The following is a 24,788-nucleotide window of genomic DNA, read 5'->3' as shown; positions in this document are numbered from 1 at the left end:
GCGTGCATGCATGGAAGAATTAAATCATGTTTAGCATCCCTAAATCTTACTGAGGGGTTCTTTGTAAACAGCCTACTCACACTGAGAGCACATTGTGGAAAAAGAACAAGGGAGCCAGCAGTCTCGGGTCTCAGATTCAAACCTATTCTCTCCGTTACCTCTAACTTGCTGTTGACCGTCGGTAAGTCTTGGAGCCAAAGCAGGAACTATGGTGAGCTGAATGTGTGCTCAGGATGTAGAAGCTTAGGAGACACATGCCACCCTCTCATCCAAGAGCTGCTCCCTGTGCCTTATCGGAACAGGAAGAGGTCATTGCAGACACATCAAAGATCCTTCCAGTGCCTGCCTATCATGATGTCACTGAGTTTCCAAAATTGCTAAGTGACATAGATAGGAATGAGACCCTCAGAACAGCACACACTGGTTATCTATAGACCTGTCGGACCCACACACAGTCTAGCTGTTAGCTGGTGATTTATTAGGTACAGTTCACCTCCTGGGAGCCGAGCCTGTCCCTAGGACGTGTCCCTGGCATCTTTGGTCTGGCAGTTGACAACATTGTCTGCTGAACTTCTGACTTGCTAGATTTGGTCAGGACATAATGTCTGAAAATATCTTTTCTTCTCCTGCCACACCATTGAAAGAAATGTAACGACATGTTTTATTAATTATATATAGAGAAATGATATATTTATATATAATTCACTTATATATGCTATTTAAATATATAATTTCTTTATATATACTTTATATATAGAGAGAGAGTTGAGTAATTTTGCTCTGTCACCCCGTGATGATTCGCTGAACACAGAGAGATGGATGCCTGACTCCCCCAGCTTATCTGGTAGAGGCTGGGAACCCACAGCTCAGAGCGCCAGCAGCAGGAGTTCTGACCACAGGAAATCAGCAATGCAGTCTTGGCATATCTGAAATCAGCCCAAGCACAGCTGACTTGGAGGAAACCTAGTATGTGAATCACCCATTGTATGGAACAGGTGGAAATGTAAGGGCATTGATTTGGATAACAGAAGGGAGCCTGACTCACAGAAAGCTGGGTCCCCTTAAGCAATGCAAATGCCACTGGGGTGAGGTTGTCATTTTGGAGGAGGAGGGGGTGTCTGAAAAACAGTTTAGAGCACCACCAAGGTTTAGAGTACCAAAGTCAACTGGCAAAGGCTGAGAGGGAGAATCAATCATCTCTGGGCCTACAAGCATAAGTCAGTGAGAAAGCTGGATTCTTTTCTTCCCCCTGTGACTTTGATTTACCTTCAACTTGGTGGGGACCGGTTAGCTCTGTAAAGGGAATGACAGGGCCAATTTCATAAGCTTATAGGTTCTTATGCTCTCCCCAGGCAGGATAGTGAGGCATGGCTAGTTAGCCCAGCCCAGTTCTTAGAGGACAGTTCACACTACCCTGCAACACATGACATGCGGCCATACTTCAGGGGAACCAAATAGCCCAGCAGCCTTGGCAACAGGGATCACAAAGGAAGCCTGGGAGAAAGGGCCATCATACAAGCACTGCTGCTTATTAGGTCAGCAGCCACTCGGCTTCTTGGAGATGGGCTGCTCCTCCATGCAAGGCCCATGGTCACAACATGTAAGGCAGGTGATGGCTGCAAGGATGCAAAGAGACAACGTAGATGGGAATTTCACAAAGTGCACCCACAGTGGAATTAAATGATACGTTTACTTTGATGCCAAGTTTTCCGAGAGCCATGCATATATGTTCAACATGTTTATGGAAAACATGAAAAAATAATGCATGGATTTCAAAAATTTTGTTTGCATCCCACCAAATTACCTTTTCATCTCATTTTCCCATGAACCTTTTGGAGTACACCTGATGCAGAAGCTGCAGTGCTGGGCACAGTAACTGCGCTTATTGCAGCTGTTTTTATCCCAATCCCCTGCAGTGGTGCGGAGGCCTGGGGAAGCTTCACCCAGGTCATGCTTTTCCCCTTACTCTCTTTTCAGGTGTCCTGGAGAGCAGAGGGTGTTGGCTCTTTTCTTTATTTACTATTACTCCATATTCCATGCGCCACACCCCTCCCAACAACACATATAAAACTGATTTGGAAGCGGGCAAACTTTAGTTTTCCTACCCTGGCATAAATTGATTTCTTCGTACTGCTAGGAGTTCCCTCAACCCCTAAATTCTCACTCATTGGGGCAAGTCAACCTAAGTCACTAATGGAAAGATGTTTAATGATATTTCCATCCTCAGGAAGAAGGGAATAGGTTCATAGTCCTGCTAGGATCTGACCTCCACAAACGTTCCTTCAGTTAATTTGGAGAGCCTCTCACAAGATAACTTTGGGTCTGTCTTTGTGTCCTGTTTCTATTTCATGTTGCCTAAAGTTAGAAAGCAAGCAAAAATATCCCGTTTTATTATCTTAATTTGCAATCTATGCAAGGTGGCATGCTTAAAAATGACCTTTCCGGGGAGGGCAGTGGGTTTATAGTATCTTTTTTCTGTCTCCTTGAAAAATTTAATATGTGATGGCTTCACTCACTTCCTATTCTTTCATTGCCAAGATTGAGGACGGCGCCTAAGTTGTGATCACGGAGAAGTGGGAGAAAATGTCAATGTGGAGGTGACACTGGGAAGTTAGGGTAGGGAGTGGAAGGTGGGAGGGGCACTATTCCAATGGAGATGTCAGCTCCAGCCAATGTCAGAACGGCTCCCCATGAAGATGGATGGCCCCAAAGCAGTGTGCCTCTGCTGGAAATTAAAAACCCAAGGAATAACTGATTATGATTAATTTTTAGTACTTAGTCATGTGAAGCCAAATGAGAGCGTCTGTAAAACAAAGCTATTGATCTGGCTTTGTTTGGAATTGAGAAGCTAAACTAATCAAGTGCCGTGGGCTCCTTGTCACAGTGGAGCATGGAAACTTTGTCAGAATTCTTTTTGACATGGATTTTTAAAAACCAACTTTGAAATTCCTGGTGTCTAGATACCAGCATACCTAAATAAAATATGTATATATATATTTTTTATTCCAAACATCTGCCCATTCTGTCCTGGGGGCGAGGACACGACTGGGAGAAAGTGAGGTTAGAGTCCTCCAGGGTCGTGCAGGAGTTATTCCCTTTTAAACTTGGGGAAGCAGACCCACAGAGAATGGGCAGCTCGAGTGGAGCCTGCTGCATCTGGGTCCCCACACGCAGGTGCACCTGCCCCTTCTGCTCTGTCCTCCCTCCCACACTGCCCTCCTGCAGGCGACATACCACCACTCCCAGACGGAGCACAGACACGGGCTGACAGGTCATCACAGCTTCCTTGGTGGCAGCTGCTGACTTCCGTTTCCTGGTCTCTTCCCAAGGAATTTCCTCATCTTTCTCATTCACTCAGCAAGGTGATCTGCTTCTGGCAGCCCTTTCTACAAAGCCTTTTTTTTTTTTTCAGGAAGGGAAATTCCTACCTTCCCTTCCCAGCCTACTTAAAGAGAAGTCCTGGGTTCCTAAGTCTGGGTTAGCATCCTCTCTTAGAGACACACATTGCTTGTTGACTCTGGGGTCAGGGTTTGGGTGGGAAAAGATCATTGATCTTAGGGATGACAACCTTGTGCCCCAGCCGTGGTGCCTGCCTTCTCCATCCCGGGGTTTCACGGCTTTCATGTGATCTTTAGCTGCTTGCAAGCATCTGCAACCTTTCTGATTTCCTGTGAGTCCTCTCGGAATCACCTTTCTTTCTAACAATGTGCAGAGGCTCCTCCACCCTCCCCGGCGCCACAACCCCACTACCAGTGCCTTGTGGGGCTGGTGAGAAGGGAGCTGGAGGTAAAACCTTTTCCTGCCTCTTCTGTGTACAAAGAGACATTTTATCTTATTCATTCACTTACTTTTGTGGCATTCATTCATTCTGCTGGGATCTGACACAGGTGACCTGTGACTGTGGAAATTTTTCTTATTTTCAAAGGGATGCTGAAGACATCCCACTGTCTTCTAATTCACGGGCTAGCACCATATCATAGGAATTATTTTTAGAACCAAGCAATCACAGAATTGGGAAAGGTGAAGTCACTCCCAAGAAAGGGGTCCTTCCTGTTACAAATGAGAAAACTAAGGCTGCCAGTCTCACTGAGACTCTCCCAAGGTCACACGGCTAATTAAAGCTGGAATCACTGCCCCACATGGCTGCTACAATGGGACAGCTCAAAGCACAGCTGTCGGCAGAAATGGCCAGGATGTTTTCTCACCCTATTCAACTTTAGTGCGAAGGACCCCCAAATGACTTTCCACCCAGAAATCAGGTTTCCTTAGTTAAGACCCCCCTGGAAAATCTAGGACACAGTCAAATGTTTCTTTTTTAGGCAAAGTGTACAGGGTGGGAATATGGGGACATGGGCATCTGCTCTCATCTTGTCCCTTCTGGTGCTTTAAGGGTACTGCTTAAAGTTTGAATTGAAACCTGAGATTATAGGAACAGTGGCAATGACTGGACTTAACCAGACTGTTTCATATCTTCCCCCTGGTCCTATAGCAAGGTTTGGCTCTAATTCTGGGTGAATGTAACTGACCCCCTGAGGCTAATGCCCCCTGTTGCCAACCCCAGACTTATAACCTGCCTCTTCTCTGCCCACAATCAAACAGGCGCTCCCCAAAGATGCTGGCAGGTACTGGGGGACCAATGTAGCCCATCTGTCTCACCCAGCAACACACACCGTGGGAACATAGTGTGTGTAGTCAGGGGAGAGAGAAACGGCTCAATTGAGACTTAATTAGCAGGAACCCCAGTTGGTGGGAGGTGAGAAATCATACTTTGCTGCCTGGGAACACTTTGGCCAAGGTGAGCCGGAGAAATCTCCCGCTTCCCGATTTTAATAGCACTGCAGCAACAGAGTCAGAGAGGCACAGCCACACGGACGCCCCCCTTTGCACCCACGTTCCCCCTGTCTCCTCCCCACATGGGCACACACAAGGCAGCAATTGCAAAAAAAAAAAAAAATTCACTCACAGGATCTCCAAATCGCGCAGCGCCCGGAAGGCTCCATCTTCAATGCAGCTGATGTGATTGTTGTCCAGTTGCCTGTGGAAAAGCAAGGGAGAGCGTGAAGGCTGAGCAGGGGACGGCACCGAGGGGCTGGGTGGCCCTGGGGCCGGGCAGCGCTGGGCAGCCCCGGCCACCGCAAGCCTGTCCCTCCACCCCCTTGCTGGCTCTGCTCGTCCCCGCCAGGAGCTCGTGCAGAGCCAGGCTGTCTGCCACGCTGCTCTGTCTCTGCTCTCTGACTGTCTGCAAGAACTACACAGACGAGCACACCAAAGCCTGTCAGGTCTCAGTAAATATTAATTGCGCATTTTTTTTTTTTAGGTAGAAGGGAGTAATTTCATTACATTAGGGCATCCAATCCATTACGAGCTCTTACCGTCATGTCACTGAAACAATTTCATTAAGCTAAAGGCCTGTAAATCATTGGAGGTCACGGCTCTGCCCTCCACGACCTCCCAGAATGCTTCTTTCCTCTCTCCCCCGTCTCCCGTTTACTGGAAGTTGCAGTGCCCGGCTCTGACACAGGGCCAGATCTCAAGGCTTTATCTGCCTGAGAGCGCCGAGGGTGCATGGGGAATATACCAATTCCAAATTAGACGCAACTAATCTAATTTTATAGTCTTTTTATTATTCTAAGCACCAAATGTCTGTGGTGGTTTGATGTCTCCATGCACTGTGAGGGGGCCCATCTGGTAGGTCATTGTATCGAAGCATTTTCTGACTAAATACAGATTCCCTCAAACTGCACCGACCATCATCCACATTAAAGAAATTCATTCATGGGCGCGTTCGTGATGGGGCAGGAAAAGGAGTAATGCTATTGCCTTAAAGATGTACCGCTTCCATTTAAATTGGGGAGGATTAAATGCACCTATTTTAAGATATATACATATATTTTAGTATTTATCTTTGCATTCTGTGACATGACAAATCCCATCTTTTGGAAGGATACCCCAGCTGATGTGCATTCTAGGTTGGGATAGAAGTGTTTCAGTTGAGAGCTAACAGACACCATTCTCTCTAAATCAAGACACGGGTTGCATAAGAAGAGAGATTTTCTGTGACCACACCCGACTGAAACATCTTATGTGTTGTCCATTTGATTCATCGAAAAATCACAAAAGATGTTACTGAAAATGGGTATTACTACCAGATTACAGAGTGTAACACAGTCCCTCAGTGTAAGGGCCAGGACAAAGGGGTGGTTATCCTGAAAATTCCTTTATAGATTTGTTTTTCCTTTTGTCTCAGACAAAATGCACCCTGTCTCCAGTGGAGGGGTTTCCTATGGCTAGAATTTTCATTTGTATCCCATATCCATCTACTCCAAGTAACTCCCCACAAGAGATACACTAAAGCCACATTTGGTAACCATCACAGGGGGCTTTACTTTTTGCTGAAGGCAGGCAGAATTAAAACACGCATATCATCACCAAGAGAGTGTATCGGTGAAGGTTGGTCTAAATGTGCAACGAGAACGGAGCTGAGGGTCCCGATGGACAGGCTGTGCCACGGTTTTGTGGGGGAAGGCCCCACCACAGGACATGCTCGCAACACCCGATGGCAACATCAAGAATGGAGAGAAAGGAGAGACAAGACTATCTCAGCCACAGAAGCACAGCCTAGGTTGCCCAATGTGTGGAATCGCCCCAATTCTCCCAAGCATCTTCCCTAACTCTTCCAGATGCTTTCTTAACGTGAAACCTGCTGGGTACCACTTTGCACGGATTTCCCTAAAACTCTTGGGGCCACTGAAACCCTGCAAAGGTTCTATTGGGCCAGCTCAGTTCAGCTGCCCAGCTTCTAGATTTATCATCTGTGTAAAGGTTGATGATCAACAGCCCCTGCCCCACGCCAAGGCCACCAAACCTTACCCAGCAGAAATGTAATGCAATTGGCTTTGGGCTCCAAGAAATCGTTCAACAAACATGCTGAATTCGGCAAAACGGGCACCACCACCCGCCCAAGTAGAAAAGTATCTACATCATCAAACTGGGAAGTCTGGCGTGGTTCTGGGTGGGCAACAGGCCGCGGGGCATCTGCTTTGGGGCAGACGCTTCCAAGGGGGTCCTCGACTCTCAGTATGTTATTTATTTGCTGGATTTGTAAAGCATTTTTTTCCATTCCCATCCCCTGTCTGAGAGCACCGGAACCTAAGTAGCAAATGCTAACTATACAGAATTTTACATGAAAGGGACAGAGTCTGTCAGAGCAAGAGGAAGGTATAGAAAGAGAAAGCATGAAGTGGTGGGAAGAGAATAAAGAGGGAAGGAAAAAGGTAAATGATTTTTTTTTAAATTCACTTCTCCAAGTCCTATTAGTCCTGCAACCCAGGACCCCGCAGTGGCATGGGCAGTGAGAGAGAGGCTCCTCATCACTGTAAATCTAAAACGCTGCGATGTCTAATCTGTGATCAATTACGTGATGTTTAAATATTTTCAGCGACGGGCTCAAGTTCACATTTACTTGTTTATTTGTAATGGGGAAAATCGAGTTGCCACAGAAGCATTCTGCGGCTGTTTGAGAGCCAGTCTTCAAACACGTGAAACCTATCAAACACGTAAGATATTTACTTGTGCTCTTCTACAACAAGGCTGTCCTGAGATTGTCTCCTTTCACTCTAACCAAAGATAAAACAAACGGAAACACTCGCCCTGTCTTTACAGTCCAAGAGCCATTCTGAAGCCAAGCTTTTTCTTGGAAGTCTCCAGGGATGTGCTGCCCATGTGGGGCTCAGGCAGACAAGCAGACACCACCCTGAAGGTATCCTGTTCCCAATCCTTCTGTCTGTAAGATGCTGATCATCACAATAGCCACAAAAAGCCCGACCAATGTTCCACCATCATCGCCGTATTTCCTACAAATATGCAAGGTCCTAAAAACCAAGTAAATATGTACTTGAGTCAGGCAAGTTCCCCCACCCCCAACTTTTTTTTTTTTCCTCCAAAATCACAGCTCAGAGACATGAACATCACAAAGCATAAGAAAGGGGAGGCAAAACAAATAGCAAGTTCAGCCTTTCTTTGAGGGTGTTTGGAGTGAGTGCTATTAAACACACAGACGACCTTCCCGAGCCGCTGCGGCCGAGGCAGTGGACTTCGCAAGTTTGCTGCTGGGGGCTGGTGTGACTGCAGGGTACCGACGTGTATTCTACACTCTCAGGTCAAAGGTCCTGGTCGTACCTTTGAAAGGATTCCTTCAAAGACCCTCTCAAAATCAAATCAAAGAAGGTCCATCACCTACACTGCCCCAAGTACAGGGCCCTCAGGAGGCTTCTGCAAATAAAGAACTTCAGAAAAGCAAGAAGAACTCGGCAGTCTGAGGACTCCTGAGAGCTCTCTTTCTAACTTTCCTTGACAATAACAGGTGCAGGAGGGCACTTCCCAAAGTTCACGGTAAATGCAACTAAAAGATGTGTTATTTGGGGGCAAAAAGTTTGCATGTATGATGTTTGCAAAATATGGATTTTTCCCCCTATGAACTCTGTGAAGACCTCTTGCAGTTCCCATTGCTGCTGAATCCTTTGTTTTGGCCACACCAAAGGCCAATGTCTAGTACCTATCACAATTCCAAGGATTTCTTTTGGTTGTGGAGGGAATTCACCTGCTGTTGGAGTGTCCAGGCTGAACTCAGACCGGAGAAAGCCCTAAGCTCTCGGCCCCGCTGGCAATAAGAATGACGATGGCTGAACCCCGCAGCTAGACTCTAGGAGGGTTATGCACAAACCATGCTCCCCAACTTTCTAAGATGCACCCTGCTATGGCCGGGAACCTTCTGGTTGTAGAACTGGAACCAAATATGGCTTCCCTGGACCCAGAGTGAGACATTGAGGTAAGAGAAAGTCACCTTTTACTGGTGGCAACTGATATTGTCTTCTAGTTTATACAGAATCCTCAGATATGATTCATACTGTCCTGCTTCTGAAATAAGCTGAGAAGCCCCCAAAACTTTTTGCGGCATCAAATTAGCTGCTCTCCCGTTTGCCTGAGAAGCTCAGATTTCAGCAAACAGCGAGTCCTTTTAGAAAGGAGTGTTGAATGCCGACTCCCGAGAGGAGCTTTCTGACTCCTGTGTGTTCATTCTTCAAGAACACAAACAAATCAGAAAGGAAAGCCAGCGTGAGGGTAGGACTGAACATCCCTGCCACCAGCAGCACTTCCGTAAGAATTCCTGTATGTCAGCATAATAAACTCTTGTGATTCATCCCTTTGGATGGTAACTTCAAATTTCCTAAATGGAAAGTGGAGCAGGATAGAAATACTCTCATGGTTCAAAAATGTACAGCAGTATTATACCTCAATCCTTTTCAAGTGATTTTTTTAGAAAATATCATTTGAAACGCTATATCATCAGCAATCTATTCCCCAAATAAAAGCAACCAAACTGAAAAAAAAAATAACAATAAACCACCACCACCACCAATAGCAAAATTCAGGATGTCTATGATGGAGCTGTAAGACGAGTACCTGGACAGTAAAAATCTGTAGAAACGGGTTTTGGATGTCAGGAAGAAAACTGGGATCCTTAGCTAATTATCTACATGCAGGCTTTGCCGGCTCATCCAGATGTTCTGGGTGCTTCAGCATCTGATGGGACGGATGGTGAAATGTAGCCTCAGGCCACTGTCATTCTGGGGTCCTAAATCCAGCGGCAGTAGCAGCAGCAGTAGCAGCAGCAGTAGCAGCAGCGGCTCACTCTCTGAGAGCAGCTAGAGCGGCTGCCGCCTTCCACCCACAGAACACGGGCAGTGGCTATGGCACAGCCCGCTCCAAAGTTACACACTTTGCTGGTTTCTGAACAAAACTGGCGACACAAAATGTGCAAAGTAAGTGGATGACTCCTGCATGTAGTTTACAAAAGAAATATTAGCAGAAATCCAGAGCAAGTCTATGGGCACAGACTCCAACAATGAGGATTGTGGGGCGTGCATATCGCATAAGGAAAATGGAATCAAATTTAAGTTATCTGGTACAAAACATTTTGAAATCTGTGCCTATCCAAAAGGTGATGCAACATTTGCATTCTGAAAAAAAAAGCAATTTTATTGCACCTAAAACTTATGTTTTATTTTAATCTTTCTTGAATTTTTAAAATGTTCTCATACTAGGTGCTCAGGATGTAACACAAAGTGAGTCTAAGATATCTTTTGAAAATATTTGGAAGCAGGATCCCCCTGGTGGTTTTTACATTTCAGTTCTCTTCCAATGTGTAAGAGAATTCTAACCATGACATTAGCTTTTGTTTTTGATGCAATGCGTATATTCATGCATCCAGGCATCCGAGGAATACTTCTTTTCCTGGACCAGAAGAAACACAATGTTACAACTGTAAGAACAAAACCTAGGGAAGCCCAGTGTTCAGAAAACAAGCAGAGGACAAACCATGAAGCAGCCTTGACACGCTATTTCATCCCTCCTCATTATCCAATTGTCCTTTAAGCAGAAAACATGAAATCTAGTAGCGCTTCTGAAGGTTGTTTTTTTTTTATGACAGCTTAACATTCTAAAAAAAAATCATTATTGAAGAACAAATTATACAAGCATTTGTCTGCTGCTGGCTTTAAAAAAATAAGGCTCAAGGTTATTTTAACTGGTAAAAGGAAAAAAAAATATGTTCAAAAGAAATGCAGACGTGTCTCATAATTGAGCGCTGGTCACACTTTGTAAGCAAATCAAACACTTGATCTAAGCCACAATCTGCTAATGAATTGTCACTACTTCTCATCATTAAGGAGCTACTGTAATTCCACGTTAAGACGACGTATCAAATGAGCAAAAGAAGGTGAACCCATTATCTTGCACATGTTATACACTTGTCCACCAGATCCAAGAATACATGCATAGAGATATGTTTACTGATCCATGAATTATTTAAGTGTCTGCAGAGATCCAGAACTGACAACTTTATGCCTATTTTTTTCCTACAGACACAGTCATACGTAATATCTGCCTATTATATGTATGTAAACACAAAACGCATACTCTAAAATAAGCAAAAGCGATTGTGGGCCTGTGACATTTAATGTACATGTATCCAGTTCCATTTACATAGATATTGAGATAATTGGTTGCCAGCATTGCAAAGACTTCAACTTACCAAACTCTGCTGCTAAAAGACCAAGCCCTAGGTAAAGGATGTTTTCCGGCCAGAATAGCATGCTTAAAACTCAGTGGAAAATGGAACGAGAGACTATTTGAACAAGTGTCATTATGCATACTTTGCTTCACGGCTAGGGTAATCCCTTCTATTTAGTATATATCACATTGCTGTTCAACATATGTAACTTCTCAGCGGGAGAATAACTGCGCCTACTGCAGCAGATCCTCCTGCAAGCCAGCGCTGTAATAATGCAAACACCGATGATGGATTAGCAACAAAGAGACACACCAGACCTTGGAGAATAAAGGAGTATTTTACACATCACTGGGAAATATCAATAACTCCACTTGTGTGTTTACATAGTTTCCTGTGTGTTGGGCACTTGGCAAAATGTATTTGGGCTGAAAAATACAAGGGGGAAGGGAAATTCCTGGAAACCTACTTAGCATCACTAATTTAATTTGGGCAATTTTAACCCAAAATAATTTTCTCTCGTTTCTGCATAAAGAACCACTACCGTAAGCAAAGCCAACAAGGTTCTTTTATGTTCACGGTGAGAGAGGCTCTGCATGTTTCCCCACAACTTTTGGACCAAGGGAGTTAAGGAAACTTGGAGAATGGTCTGCTCTTGTGTGCTCACAACGTGTGGGCTTGTCTCAAACCCACCTGTTTTTGCGGTAGAACTCAAGGACATTATACTTCAGTTGACCAAATCACCACCAAGGTTTACCCGATATTAGCTCTGAACTTCCTGTGTTCCAGTGCGAGAAGCTCACTCATCCTAGACAAACACTGCACCTGCTTGGTTCGCCGGTCTCTCCCTGGGGCTTGAGAATCGATTTATCCTCAGAACATAATTCCCTCACCTGTGTCCCCAAACCTCTCAAAATGGCTGGATTTTCAAAACTTGCCTTGCAGCTTTGTTGGCTCTAAAAACATTCCCACCGTTACCTTCTGTAAAATGGGCCGCTGCTTTGCAAACATGCCTATGACAGGCCTGATGGGAGCTCTGAAAATAGTTGGAAGGTTCCAAGGTGCTATCTCCACCTTTCTTTTTGGAAATTTCTTCAGAAAAAGTAGCCATGTTTTACTCACTGGCCTTGCTAATGTCATGAATACTCAGAGGCCAGCCAAGTAAGAGGCTGTCTCCATAGCAATTGGGGCAGGTCTGTGGTTTCCTTAGTTACATTCTTGAGCGATAACCTTCTGAGGTCCCTCCTCCCACCCCCAGTGCAGGAGGAAGGAAGAAATGGGAAACCCGGAAGATGAAATGCATCTTTGTTAATGTGTGTGAAAAGTCATCTTCCACGTCTCTGCCTTTTACGTCTTTTTCTGTATCAACCAGCATAAGCTGTGGTGAGATTTTTGTCTTTCACCCATACAGGGACTGTAGAAATTTTCCCACTGAACTTCAAAGACGCACTGTTCCAGCCGGGTTGACTATTGACCTGCAGGCAGAAGCCAGAGCAGGGGTTAGGTGGGGGAAGGTGGGATACTGATTTTCACTCAGACACAGGATTTTAGGCATCACTGCCTTGGGAAGAGGCTGCCACCAGCTCAGCCTTCGCTGCCTCTGGAAATTTGGAAAGATCTGTGCTGACTGTAAAAGAACCACAAGAATCTCTCATCTAGACATTGAACTGTGTCCAGTGTGCACTCACTGATCCACTAGAGCTCTCAGTGTTGGCTGTTTATTTATCTGGAAGAATGGAAAGCTAAGACTTCTAAAACTTGCAGCTATGTGAACAAAGCAGTTCACATCTAAGCCTCTCGCAGCCTCAGTTTCCTCACCTGTCGAATGGAGTTATGTTAGCCCAGAAGGAAGTTTTGATAACTAAAAATAAATGAAACACATATAATCGGGAAACACACTGTGGTATTGTCTTATTTGCGCTAAAACAAATCATCAACTATGAGGAACTTTTTTTATAGCAACTCCAAGTCTCCTTCAACTGTGAACTTTCATGACCCTAGACTGATTTCTTATGGAATTCTTAAGAAATTCCTGCTCCTCCTACTCAGCCTCCTGCATGATCAGCCCACCTCTGTCTCCCCTCTTGTTTGAAACAAGAGGAGCTTGCTATTGGCACTTGAGAGCGCCAATATATTCTTACTGGACAGTGAGGCAGTTTACGCTCATAGGCGTGTAGACTTCTTTAGTTGCTAGGAGCCTGAAATAGGAGAAGTCACTAAAAGACACGTTAGTGGGAAATGCACATTTCCCCCTCACTGGAAGAATGATGCCAAAATGGGCACACACCTGCAATCCCCAGGGGTGCACAAGCATTAGCCTCATTTAGCAATGTAACCCCATTTCTGGGCGGCTGTTGACAATGAATAAACAATCCAATCATGCCCTAAGCACCTCAAATGCTACCCCATCTATGATGCATAATTTCTAAATCTTAGTATTCCTTAATCTGGGGCTCCAGTGACTCCCCTTGGCCTACAAGGTAAATTGAAACAACATCAGTGCTACCCTCACCACAGTGACATCTGCAGAAAGCCTTTATTCATCGCTTCTTTCACATCAAAGACTGAGCTGAGCATCCTCCATGTCTTACGTCAGCTGTCTCCTCAGCACCTCTATGCTGAGGAAGGAGAGGGAGGTAGCAAGAGTCAGATCTTTGAACCTGGCCTTGAATCCAGGTCCATTCCTATTCACAGATGCTGCTTTTTCCAAGAACAGCCCAGGCACCTCAGCATGACACTGTGCCACTTTGCTTGATGCACGATGTGGTGGTGCAGGGACTTGAAATGCATTTCCCCGCCTTACATATGCCAGTCATTCCTCTTTCCTGTTTGGGGAATCACTGTCCGTCCATTAGAGCCCCCTAAAAGGTTACATTCTCTATCAAACCTTCCCAAATGAACACAGATAAAATGAACCGCTTTCCTCAAATCCTCACAACCTTTTCACTACACCTTCATTCAAACACTTATTTCACAACAGAAGGACTAGTCTCAAACACTAGGGGAAACTAAGATACGGAGGTTTCGCAGCTCTAGCAAGGGAGTTCAGGCAGCCTTTCAGAGAGGCAGGTTCAAACTCTTTTTTTTCTGGGGCACTAATGCTGTGGCATTAAGTGACCAGTGGGGTGTGGGTCAGGTCCTGGCTGCTCAACTTCTGATCCAGCTACCTGCTAATGGGCCTAGGAATGCAGCAAAAGATGGACCAAATGGTTGAGACCTGGAAGAAGCTCCTGATTTCTGGCTTTGGTTTGGCTCAACCCTGATTGTTGCAATTGTTGGAAAATCTCTCTCACTTTCTGTCCCTTCCTTTCTCTCTGTAAATCTGCCTTTGAAATAAATAAAAACTTTTAAAAAGCCAAACACAACCTGTCTTCATGACCCATGAGCCTCTGGGCTCCTCCACCATTCTATTCCTCTGCTCTGACCTTGGAAATGCAAAGATAGAACCTATAATATAATTGTCCACTTAGCTCAGGTTCCTTTGGCTGGCAAGAGGTTGGGGACTGGGCATTTGCCACTAGAATGCAACTGCTCCTAGTGGTCGGCAAGGTTTTTACTCAGGAGATGAGAGGTGGGCAACAGTATACTCAACAGTGTCTCCCCACCACCCACTTTGGTTCTCTCACTAAGGCTACCCAGGAATGTCAGCCCACTGGACTTTTCAACATCCCTGGGAGAACCAGATTGGCTCTTGTTTCAGTCACTGGAGGTCATGGATAGGTGCCTGCACCCTGAATAGGTGCTGAAATTCCACTGGAACCCACTGGGTGACAGCCTTCTGAACAGGCTAGGACAGCTTAGCGCTTATCCAGGTAGGAACAGGGCACGTGCAGAGCCACGGCTGTCTTTGCTCTAGGTGAGTAGTAAATTGTACAGATTTTAATCAGTGTTTCCTGGGCACCGCATTCCTGAATGGTGATACAGCCTTGTCTTCCAAAGGTGTACAAGCTCCAGACACCAAAATAACCAGGCAGTGCTAACTGGATTGTGTAGTAAGATGTTCGAGGTCAGTGGCCATTAGCGAGGCATCACTCAAAGGTATCTTTGTAGCAGCAGAAGCCAATTAAAATGTGTCTTGTAAGTTCAGTAGAAAGGGGATATCAAGGCCCCTGTAATTAACTGCTGGAAAAAAGGGTGTTGAAACTCAGCAACGTGGGCAGTGCTGATAACTACATTCAATTGAGCTCATGCACTGAATGGAAATACTTTGGCGAAGGACTGGATTTTTTTTCTTTACTATTACTTTTAAGGAGTAATGAAAGCCTAAATCCACAATCAACAGGACAGTAGGTGCTGTGTCCGTTTTGTTCACTACTGTACCCAACCCAAAGCACATAGCAGGCATGTCCCAGGACATCCACCTTGCACCCTGCAGTAGGGCTACCAGCGAGGGCTTTCATGCTTGATGGAGATGTGGAGAAGCCGGAGCCCTCTTTCACTGTTGGGGATGTGAGATGATCTGACTGGGGCAGAAATGCATTTGGTGGGTTTCAGAAAGTTAGATATACAGTTAACATATGAACCAACACTCCTCAAAGATAAAGCCAAGCGAAGAGAAAACGGGGCTTTTGCACAAAAATGTGCACCCAAATGCTTACAGCCACACTTGCGCAATAGCAAAAGGGCAGAATGGATCCAAATGACCCTCAGTAGATGAAAGGCTCAACAAGTTGTGAGATAAATACACAACAGAATGAAGAAGAATAAAGTGTCGGTCCATATTCCAACTTGGACGAACCTTGAAAACGTAGGCTAAGTGAAACGGGCCAAGTGTAACAGGACACATTTGATATGATTCCATTAACAGGAACGGGCAAATCGGCAGAAAGATCAGCAATTTTCAGAGGATGGGGTCAGGGAGAAGGAGGCTGACTGCTAAAGGCACTTGGGGTTTCCTTTTGGGAATGATGAAATGCCTTGGAATTTTCAGTGTGCTCAATGTCACTGGATTGTATGCCTGAGAAAGGTTCATTCTGTGATACATGAATTTTACCTCAAGGGGGAAAACTTCCTCTTCCCGTACTGAGGAACAGCTCTGTGGGAACCCAAGGTGGGAGGGTCATTTCACCATGATCCTGACAGCACCCCGGGGCACGGCACGGAAGCCAGGGACAGATGATCAGAGGGGAATCCTGATTCTGTCTGGGTGTGCAAAGAAAAGAACAGAGCTCTGAAAAGCAGAAAGAATGAAGAAGGAAAATGTGGGGGACATTAAGCCACTGATTTTTGTGGATTACTTACAGAAGCTTTTGGAAACTTACCAAGATTGCTTTGGGGACACTACCTGTCACTGCACTCAAGAAAAAAAATATATAACACCAGTTTAGGCAAAGCGAATAGAAGAGGTAAATGTGACGCCACGGTGGAAGTCACCAGCTTGACTCCCAAGTCAAATGTACAGTGTGGAGGGATGAGCCACTCGTCTGTATTTTCCACCCCTCTGTCCCCCCACGTCAGACAGCTAGCTCAGTAGATCCTACTTGCATTTCAGAAGCTGAGTTTCTCAATTTCTTTCTGCCTTTGCTCAGCCTGATTCTTTGCCGTCCCTCTCTGAGCGGCAGGAAAGGAAGGCTGGCTGTTTCCCCGCAGCAATGACAGAAAGGAGCCTGTGCCCAGGGAGTTCTTGCCCCTCGGGGCAAGGCTTCTGGGGACGATGAGGGCTTCGTGAAGATGATGGTCACTTACTTGCTCCAGGACCCTACTACCCAGTGCTTTTCCCTAAATCCCTCACAACTCTTTGCAGCAATAAAAGTGGTCTTGCTGAGCCGAGTGAATCCAAGGATGCCGAACAGGAAGGAAAAAGCCAAAGAAACAAACAGGAGGAAGCAAGAAGTGCTGCAAGCAGAAGGTGCAGACTGAGACCGTTTCCTGTGGGTGACACCTGCCTAAGGACCAGTCCCAGGACCAGACCAGCGCCCCTACAGCTCTCAGGGCCAGCGCTGTTTAAGCAGCTATTTAACTGGCCATGATGGGCCTGAAGGGAGGTTTCCAGTTCTGCTCTTGGTCTCTGGAAAGGGGAAGCATGCATGTTGCTCACATATGCAGGCTGTGAAGCCAAACCCTAAGGGAGGTCTTTTTTTTCCTCCTTTGCCAGTGGTGGCATTTTTACCTAAGCTGGTGGAGTTCAGTGCAAACAAAATAAAAATTTGCTCAGGGGTCCAGCAACAACCATCTTTGACCCCATTGTGTTGCGGCCCAATTTCTCCGTCTCCATCTGTTCAACAACGGCATGAGACAGATGCTTACACTAGGGTCTCTCTGGAGCCAACACTCAGGGCTGCAGAGTCATAACTGAGTCCTGTGGCCTCTCACGAGGGTTATTTCCTGTTGTTTTTACAAGTCCTACAGGAGGATCTGGGTTTTATCTGTAAATGTTTGGAATGGTTAAATCAAAGCTTTTCCAGTGGACAGGAGGTCTGACCAGGGATTGGAGGGCAACACAAGTAGGAATGAATGTGGCATTCACGCCAGCCAAGATGCCCACTTAGAGGCTCTCAGCTGAGCCCACCAGGCAGTGCCTTCTGCAGGGATTTTATGGAACGCAACACCAGCTCTCAAGCTGGATGCTCAAGAGGGACTCGAAAGAAGGTTTCAGCCTCCTGTGGCTCTTTTCAGTCCCATCTTGAAAAAGTATCCTCTTCCTGCCCAGCTCTGCCAGATCTGAGAAATAGCACACCTCTCCCTTCCTTTCATCACAGCAATAACTTTTTAAAAAGTATTCAACAATTTTTATGGTATTTAATAATTTTACAGCTTTTAGAAAGCTGAGGCTAGACTTGTCTGGGGTTGTAGAAAAATGGAAGTGGGGAGGTAGGAAACACAGCCTGTATAAACAGAAGAGGAGGATGTCAGCCCCAAGATTTATCTCCATGTTGGATGACTCATTGAGAAGTTCCCGGAGTGGTGAGGACAGACAATGGGCCTTCTAGAACTTTCCCCAAGATTCTCCAGCAATGCACAATAGAAATGGGATTCCCTTGCCCAACACACAGAGAAATGATCCATGCACTTGTTTGGCTCTCAGATTAAACTCACCCTGGTATCATGTCCCAGTTAAAGGCTAGCCCCCTCTTACAAGCGATAGTGTGGGAGAAACAGGCCTTTTCTGAGTGGGTCCTCGGGATGTGAGGATCCTCAGGGCCAGATTCTAAACACTGTTTCTCAGCCACGCACCCTTGCCTTTGTACACAGACTCCCCTGAGGCCACCTCCCTTCCCTATTGAGTGCCCTGCAGCTTGCCTAGCTTTCTGGTCTTCAGAAGCCTGTGCTAGATTCATACAAAGGGTGAGCAGCATCTTCTTGAGTGCCCTCTCTCTGGTGTGCTCCTTTAAAAGCTCCCCGTCAAGTTCGCTGCCCAAGGTTTCCAATCTTTCTCCCTAAGTAACTGATATGCCTTCTTGAACATGCATCTTGGCACAGGTAGCATGCCATGCCACTGCTATCTTCATACTTTGCTTCCCAGGTCCCTGGTCAGGCTGGGAGTAAGGGGCAAGGTGTGGAAAGAAAGGAATTCTGGAAGATGGTATGAGATTTTGGGGAGCCAGAGGAGCCCTGTAGTCTTCCCCACTATGAGTTGCATTACTTGCCATGACTTCAAAACTGAAGACTGACCCAGTCAATCAGAGGAAAGGATTAGACAGAGCTAACATTTCCTTTGTCTATGATGGATGGGCACTTTGGAAGTATTTCCTGTCTGGGTTCCTGGGTCAGCAGTGGTGGCAGCATGGGGTGGAGGGATAGGATCTACTTTGGGTATGATGTTTTATACGAACCCTTCCAAGAAGACAGCAGCACGAGAATTGTTTCTGCACAAAGGTTTGCATTAAGTATAATGAAGCAAATGACAAAATCAATAAAGCAGGAATTGCGTGGCTGTCATAAAGATGATGTAAATCCAGGGTTCACAATGGTTATGAAGCTATTTAGAATTGTAATTAAAACCAGCACCATTTTTTTCAAGATAAAAGCCCCTTTGACAACCATAAATGCAAGCTACAGGAAATTTTCAACAAATATATTCAAAATTAATGTATGGCACGGAGATGGCATAAATTAGCTGAGGGTAATCCATGAGCCAAGCCTTCAGAATGGGAGAGCACTGAGTAAAGAGATTTCGATTTCATGTTTGGTCTTCAAGCAACTCGGATTTCAATTTTAATCAAGTTAAAGCTTGACAGTGCACTTAGAGGCTCAGGGAATGGCAGATTTCTGACAACTACTTTTCCACGAGACTAAAAATGCTGTCTCTTTATTTGCCCACCTTGAGCTCTGATGGTGTTCATTCTTTAATGCCTCTCATGTATTACAGAAAGGAATCCAGGTGTGTTTGTGTGTGTGTGTGTGTGTGTGTGTGTGTGTTCTGTTTTGGAGAGGGGGTTAGATGAGGCAGCAGAAGTGGACAGACACCCCAGTCTTCCTATCCTAAGGAGTTATCTTCTTTGGGTTTACATTCTGAACACGGGCTCTAAACCTCATCTCATGGCACTGAGACTTCTTGGGAAACATCCACCTTCCCACTCACCTCTCTGCCTTCTCCCCGCCTCACTTCAGAGCATCATCGCACACTTGAATTCACCTACAATATCACCGATATCATCTACAACTAATCTCAGCTTTGGCCATGCTGAAGGTGATTTCAGCCTTGTGGGTAACAGCATATGCTGACTGATGGAATATGTGGAATATCCATCAGCATAGGAAGCCACCTTAGAAACCATCAGAACCAAGCCATCATTTGCAACAGGAAAACAAAGTGAAGGTTTGAGAACAGAACAACAAAGCCAAATCCTAGGATAAGTGTTTAGCAGAGAAATTGGGGCTCATTGGTTCATCTTGCGGTTTAGGAATGCTCCAGTGGGAAACGTAGGATGACCACAGTGTAATCGTGTCTCAAATCTGAAATATCCCTGGAGTCTAGGGATGCTGGGTCCTTTCAACCCACCACGGAATTCAATGAGGTATGCTTTAGGGAGTCAGGTGAGCAATGGGTAGGAATAGAGGAGTACCAGGGATTTACAGGTACTTTAATCATGTTTTTGTATTTTCTGATGATGTTGAAAGAACGAAGCTTGATGGTCACGGAGAACCTGCCCGCCCAGGCCTTGTTAATTCCTGCAGGTAGAAACAACTGTTGGTGAGCCCCATATTCCGGATATGAGTCAAGCAACCCACATGCTGCATTTCCGGCCACCTCCCTGATCTAACTCACATACCATACCAGTGTTTCCCTGGCGCTCAATCCATGGCCAGCTCTCACACAAGCAGGAGCAGCCTGTGTGCCCCAAGACCTGTCGGAAAGCCAAGTTGCTTCTTCTGCCCTGTCTTGCCCTTCCCATAGAAATTTCAACAAAGGCTGTGGTCTGGGTTTTCCCTTGGCTCGTGTGGGGGCACATGCTACCATGCTTCTCTCTGCTAAGGGAACTGTGAAAAAAAACAGTAACCTTTGCTTTCTCTGATACTGACCTCTGCATCACCCTTCAGGCACCTTTACAAAGTAAATAAAATCTGGATATAAATCAAGGTGACCCATGTCCTTGTAACCCTTGCCACCTGTCTGAATCGACCTGGGTAAGTGTAATCTCATTTTTAAATGGAGAAGTTTGGACTGCATGATTTATTTTTTAAAAGCTTTTCTAACTTAAAAAAAAAATCTATGACTTTCAGTAGGACCACTTGGATTCCAAATCCCGTACTGACTGGGCAGTGAAGCCTGCTGCAGTAGAGGATTTGCAAGCTAGCCAAACCACTTATTCCAAAGGCACATCTCCAAACTACCTTGGAAGTAAAATGAGCAAAGAAAGGAAATTGTTTTAGGAAGCCTAATTGCATTAAGGAGCTGATTCCAGAAAAGGGTCTTTGATAGTCTACCAAGAAGATTAATCTTCCAGAATGACTAACAGTCCAGAAGAGAAAACATGCAGATCTACAACTCAAGTATACCGCTGGACAACAGGCTTCCCAACTTGTACAGAGATAATCTGAATTTCTGGGGAGGTCAAATGCTTGTGAAGCAATTTTACAATGGACCTAAATAGAAGTTCAGTGCCAATCCGTGCTTTAAAATGGACCATTACAAGGGTGGGGAACTTCTTTTTTATAACCAGATCATTTAGGCATCTGTAACACCATTCACAGATCACACAAAATTATCAACCTAAAAATTAGCCTGCTATCGATTTATTGAATGTCAAGTGCTGTCTGCATTTGCCTTGGCAGGACCAGACCAAACGATTTCACAGGCCTTACACAGCCCACAGGCCAGCTGTTTCCAACCCGTGCTAGATGGCCTAAGTTAGGTTCAAGAAGCTTGGTTTCTGCAGCACACAATCAAACAGCTTCTCAAAAATTCAAGGCAAAAAAAAGTCCTTACTTGGGAGCCTTGCTATTAGGATGTGCAGGACAAAGAGGAGCCTCGGTTTAACTTCAGCACCTGGTTAGCAGCAAAGAATACACTGCTAATGTGACTGTGGGTTGTACCTACAAGAGATTGGTGTTCTCTTTAGAGAGAAAACAAAACTGCACCATTTGTAATGCAGAGCTAAAGTGGAAAAGCCTGGCTTTGTGGTTTATTTATTTTTCATGGAGCTTGAAAACCTGCCTAGGGCTGACAGGAGGTCAAAGGAATCCCCTGGGATATTTAAAGCATGGGCAGTAAAAGGCAGATTAGAGGCAAGGGGGCAGGGGAATTCTGCTCAAGGGAAATTTTGGAAAAGTCCTTTTGTCTCAGCACTTGTGAAATGTTATGCATTACAGTATATAGAATACAGTAGATCCCAGAGCTGATCACAGTCGGTTGAAATGTTACTACATGCTTGTGCCCTCCCTCCTTATTCTTACTGCCATGGGCTGAACAAACATCACAGGGCCACACCCTCCCTATTCATTGCTCTCATCTGTAAATCCTACAGATCCGCTCAGAGCAAGGCTTGTCTTCTTCGCCAGAGATAACAATGCGAGCTGGAAAAAAGACAATGCCATGCAGGAGACACATGTACCGGGAACTCAAAGCAGTCACAGCCATACATCAAATGTAGTCTACTATACTGCCACCAAAGTTGATACCCTGATAACTGAATAAAGGCACCACATTGTATTTTCCTAATGAAATCAATGCATTTGGCTTTTTTGTGTGTGTGTCAATGATCAAAGAGAGGTAAAAGTATACTTTGAATATGTGTGTGAATTCTTTTTTTTTAAGAAGTAAACTTTTGTGGATTTGTGAGCAGAATTTGCTTAAAGAGACAAAAGTGATATTCAGCAAGTGATCTAATTGACATTTTACTTGGGCAAGAGAACTGGGGCTGCTGGCCCAACAGCAGGCAAATTCATTTTCCAAAGGTCATGGGGTTGCCTGCTGGTGATTCGCTGTTGAAAGATATCTCAGGGTTGGTCAAGGCCACATCAAAGATGCCTGCAGAATACAAATAATTCCCTTCATTCAAAACTGGCAGCCACAACTGTGGGTCAAAGCAGTAGTACTTATGCAAATGGCCATGATCACAGTTTCAAATTACGGAAAGGTCAACTGTGGCAGAGCCAGAGGCTGAGTGGGGCACAGCCAACTTCAAGTCTTTGAGCTTGTGCTGGGAAAAGTAGAGTCTGGTGTCTGACGCAAAGGAAACTGAGTGAAACAGGGTGTTCCCAACCCATTCCTTGGTTGGAGATTAGTTGGTTTTCTGTCTCTCTCACACATTTAACACATTGAAAATGGCCCACAATAAAGTTTGCAGAGCATGATACAGTAAAGAGTGAAAACAACATGTCTTCTAGCCATTCTCCATTGTAAAGTATGCCTTCCCAGAAACAATGCTAGGATGGCTTCCTAGGAATGCGTCCACAAAGACGTCGGTAAAACACTTAGGCTATGGGAATAAATTCCAGGACAGTCGTGCCTCAGCATCTGTGCAGGATTGGTTCTGAAATCTGTGGATGCTCAATTAAGTCCCTTGTATAAAATGGTGCAGTGGATGCCTGTGACCTATGCATATCCTCCCATACATTTTAAACCATCTCCTACAATTCCTAATGCAATAAAGGTTTCGTGTAAATAGTTGTTACATTATATTGTACTGAATAATGACAAGGAGGAAAAGGTTGCACATGTTTAGTACGCATCCACTTATTGAAAGTCTATTTTCTTCAAATGGCCAGCAAATATATGAAAAAAAAATGTGCAGCATCGCTAGCTATCAGGTAAATGCAAAAACAGATCAGGAAGAGATAGCTCAGCCCTGTCAGAATGGCTAAAATCCAATAGCAAATGCTGGTGAGGATATGGAAAAAGAAGAACACTACATTGTTGGTGGACATATAAACCAATGCACTCATCATGAAAAAAAAGTATGGAAATTTCTTAAAAACTACACCATATGATTCAGCAATTCCACTACTGGGTACACACCCCAAGACTTGAACACAATGAACCAGAGACCTGCTCCATCATGGTTATAACAGTACTGTTCACAAAGTCCAAAGTTTAAATCCTCAGGAGGATCCATCATTAGATGAATGGATAAAGAATATGGGGTACATGTACACAATGAAGTATTATCTAGCTATAAAAAAGAATGAAACTTTACCACTTGCAGCAAAATAGACTCTAATTAGAGATTAGTTTCTTCAACAAATGTTGTTGGGATAACTCTATACCTACTTGCAGGAATAAGAAACAAAACCCGCACCTTTCACTTCATACAAAAATCAGCTCTAAATGGATCATGGACCTAAATCTACACCAAACTATTAGAGGAAAACATAGAAAGCATTCTGTAAGATACAAGTAAAGACTTCTTTTAAAAGTCACCAAAAGCAGAAGCAGTCAAAGCTAAAAGAAACGAATGGGACTACATCAAACTAAGAAGCATCTCCACAGCCAAGGAAACAATCAACAAAGCGAAGAGGCAACCAACAGAATGGTAGAAAAATGGGAGAACATCTTTGTACACTACTTGACAGACAGGGGACTCATGTCCAGGTTTACAAAGAGCTTTCAAAACACAACAGCAAAACAAACAACCCAGGTAAGAAACAGGTGGAGGAAATGAGCAGACACTTTGCAAAAGAACGAATTCATATGGCTAACAGATATATACAAAAATGCTCAGCTCTCCCTAGCTTATTAGGGAAACACAAATAAAAACCACATTGAGGTTCCACTTAACTCCTGTAAGATTGTTCTACATACAACGAACAGCAACTGCTAGTGAGGATGAGGAGAAAAAGGTGCCCTAATCCACTGCTGATGGCAGTGCAGACCACTTCAGCCACTAGGAAATTAGTATGGAGAGTGCTCAGGAAACCGAAAATTGACCTACTATATGACCCAGCAATCCCACTCTTGGGAATATATCCAAATGAAGTGAACTCCACCTATGGAAGAGTAACGTGCATTCCTGCATTCACAGCACACAATCCACAGTAACAAAGACATGGAAACAACCCAGGTGCCTATGAAAAGAAGCCTGGATAAAGAAACTATGGCATATCTACTCCATTGAATACTACCCAGCCATTAAAAAGGATGAAATTCTACCATCTGCAACCAAACGGTCCAACTGGAGATCATTATGTTCAGTGAAATAGTTTAGTTTCAAAAGGGCAAATGCCACATGTTTTCTCTGATACAAGGCAACGTTCATGCAAATATATAGGTAAATAAGTATATACATACATTCCCATAAGTGAATTGTATAATAGAAACTAGAGTACCTTGACAATTTGA

At 44.7% G+C, this 24,788-nt stretch overlaps 1 protein-coding gene across 2 annotated transcripts in view; it reads right to left on the bottom strand.

Annotated features, from left to right (window-relative positions):
• Positions 1–24,788, bottom strand: part of SLIT3 (slit guidance ligand 3) — a 586,046-nt gene that overhangs the window by 148,882 nt on the left and 412,376 nt on the right. For both annotated transcript variants that reach the window (XM_040983330.1, XM_040983243.1), the window contains exon 6: positions 4,964–5,035. In XM_040983330.1, the coding sequence (XP_040839264.1) occupies positions 4,964–5,035 (72 nt within the window). The remainder of the gene's footprint in view (positions 1–4,963; positions 5,036–24,788) is intronic.

The sequence above is a fragment of the Ochotona curzoniae genome, unplaced genomic scaffold (assembly GCF_017591425.1).
Source record: "Ochotona curzoniae isolate NIBS_2020 unplaced genomic scaffold, NIBS_Ocur_1.0 contig_1, whole genome shotgun sequence".
NCBI lineage: Eukaryota > Metazoa > Chordata > Mammalia > Lagomorpha > Ochotonidae > Ochotona > Ochotona curzoniae.
Note: the sequence above shows the minus strand (reverse complement) of the source record. Positions and strands in the feature narration are given on the sequence as shown.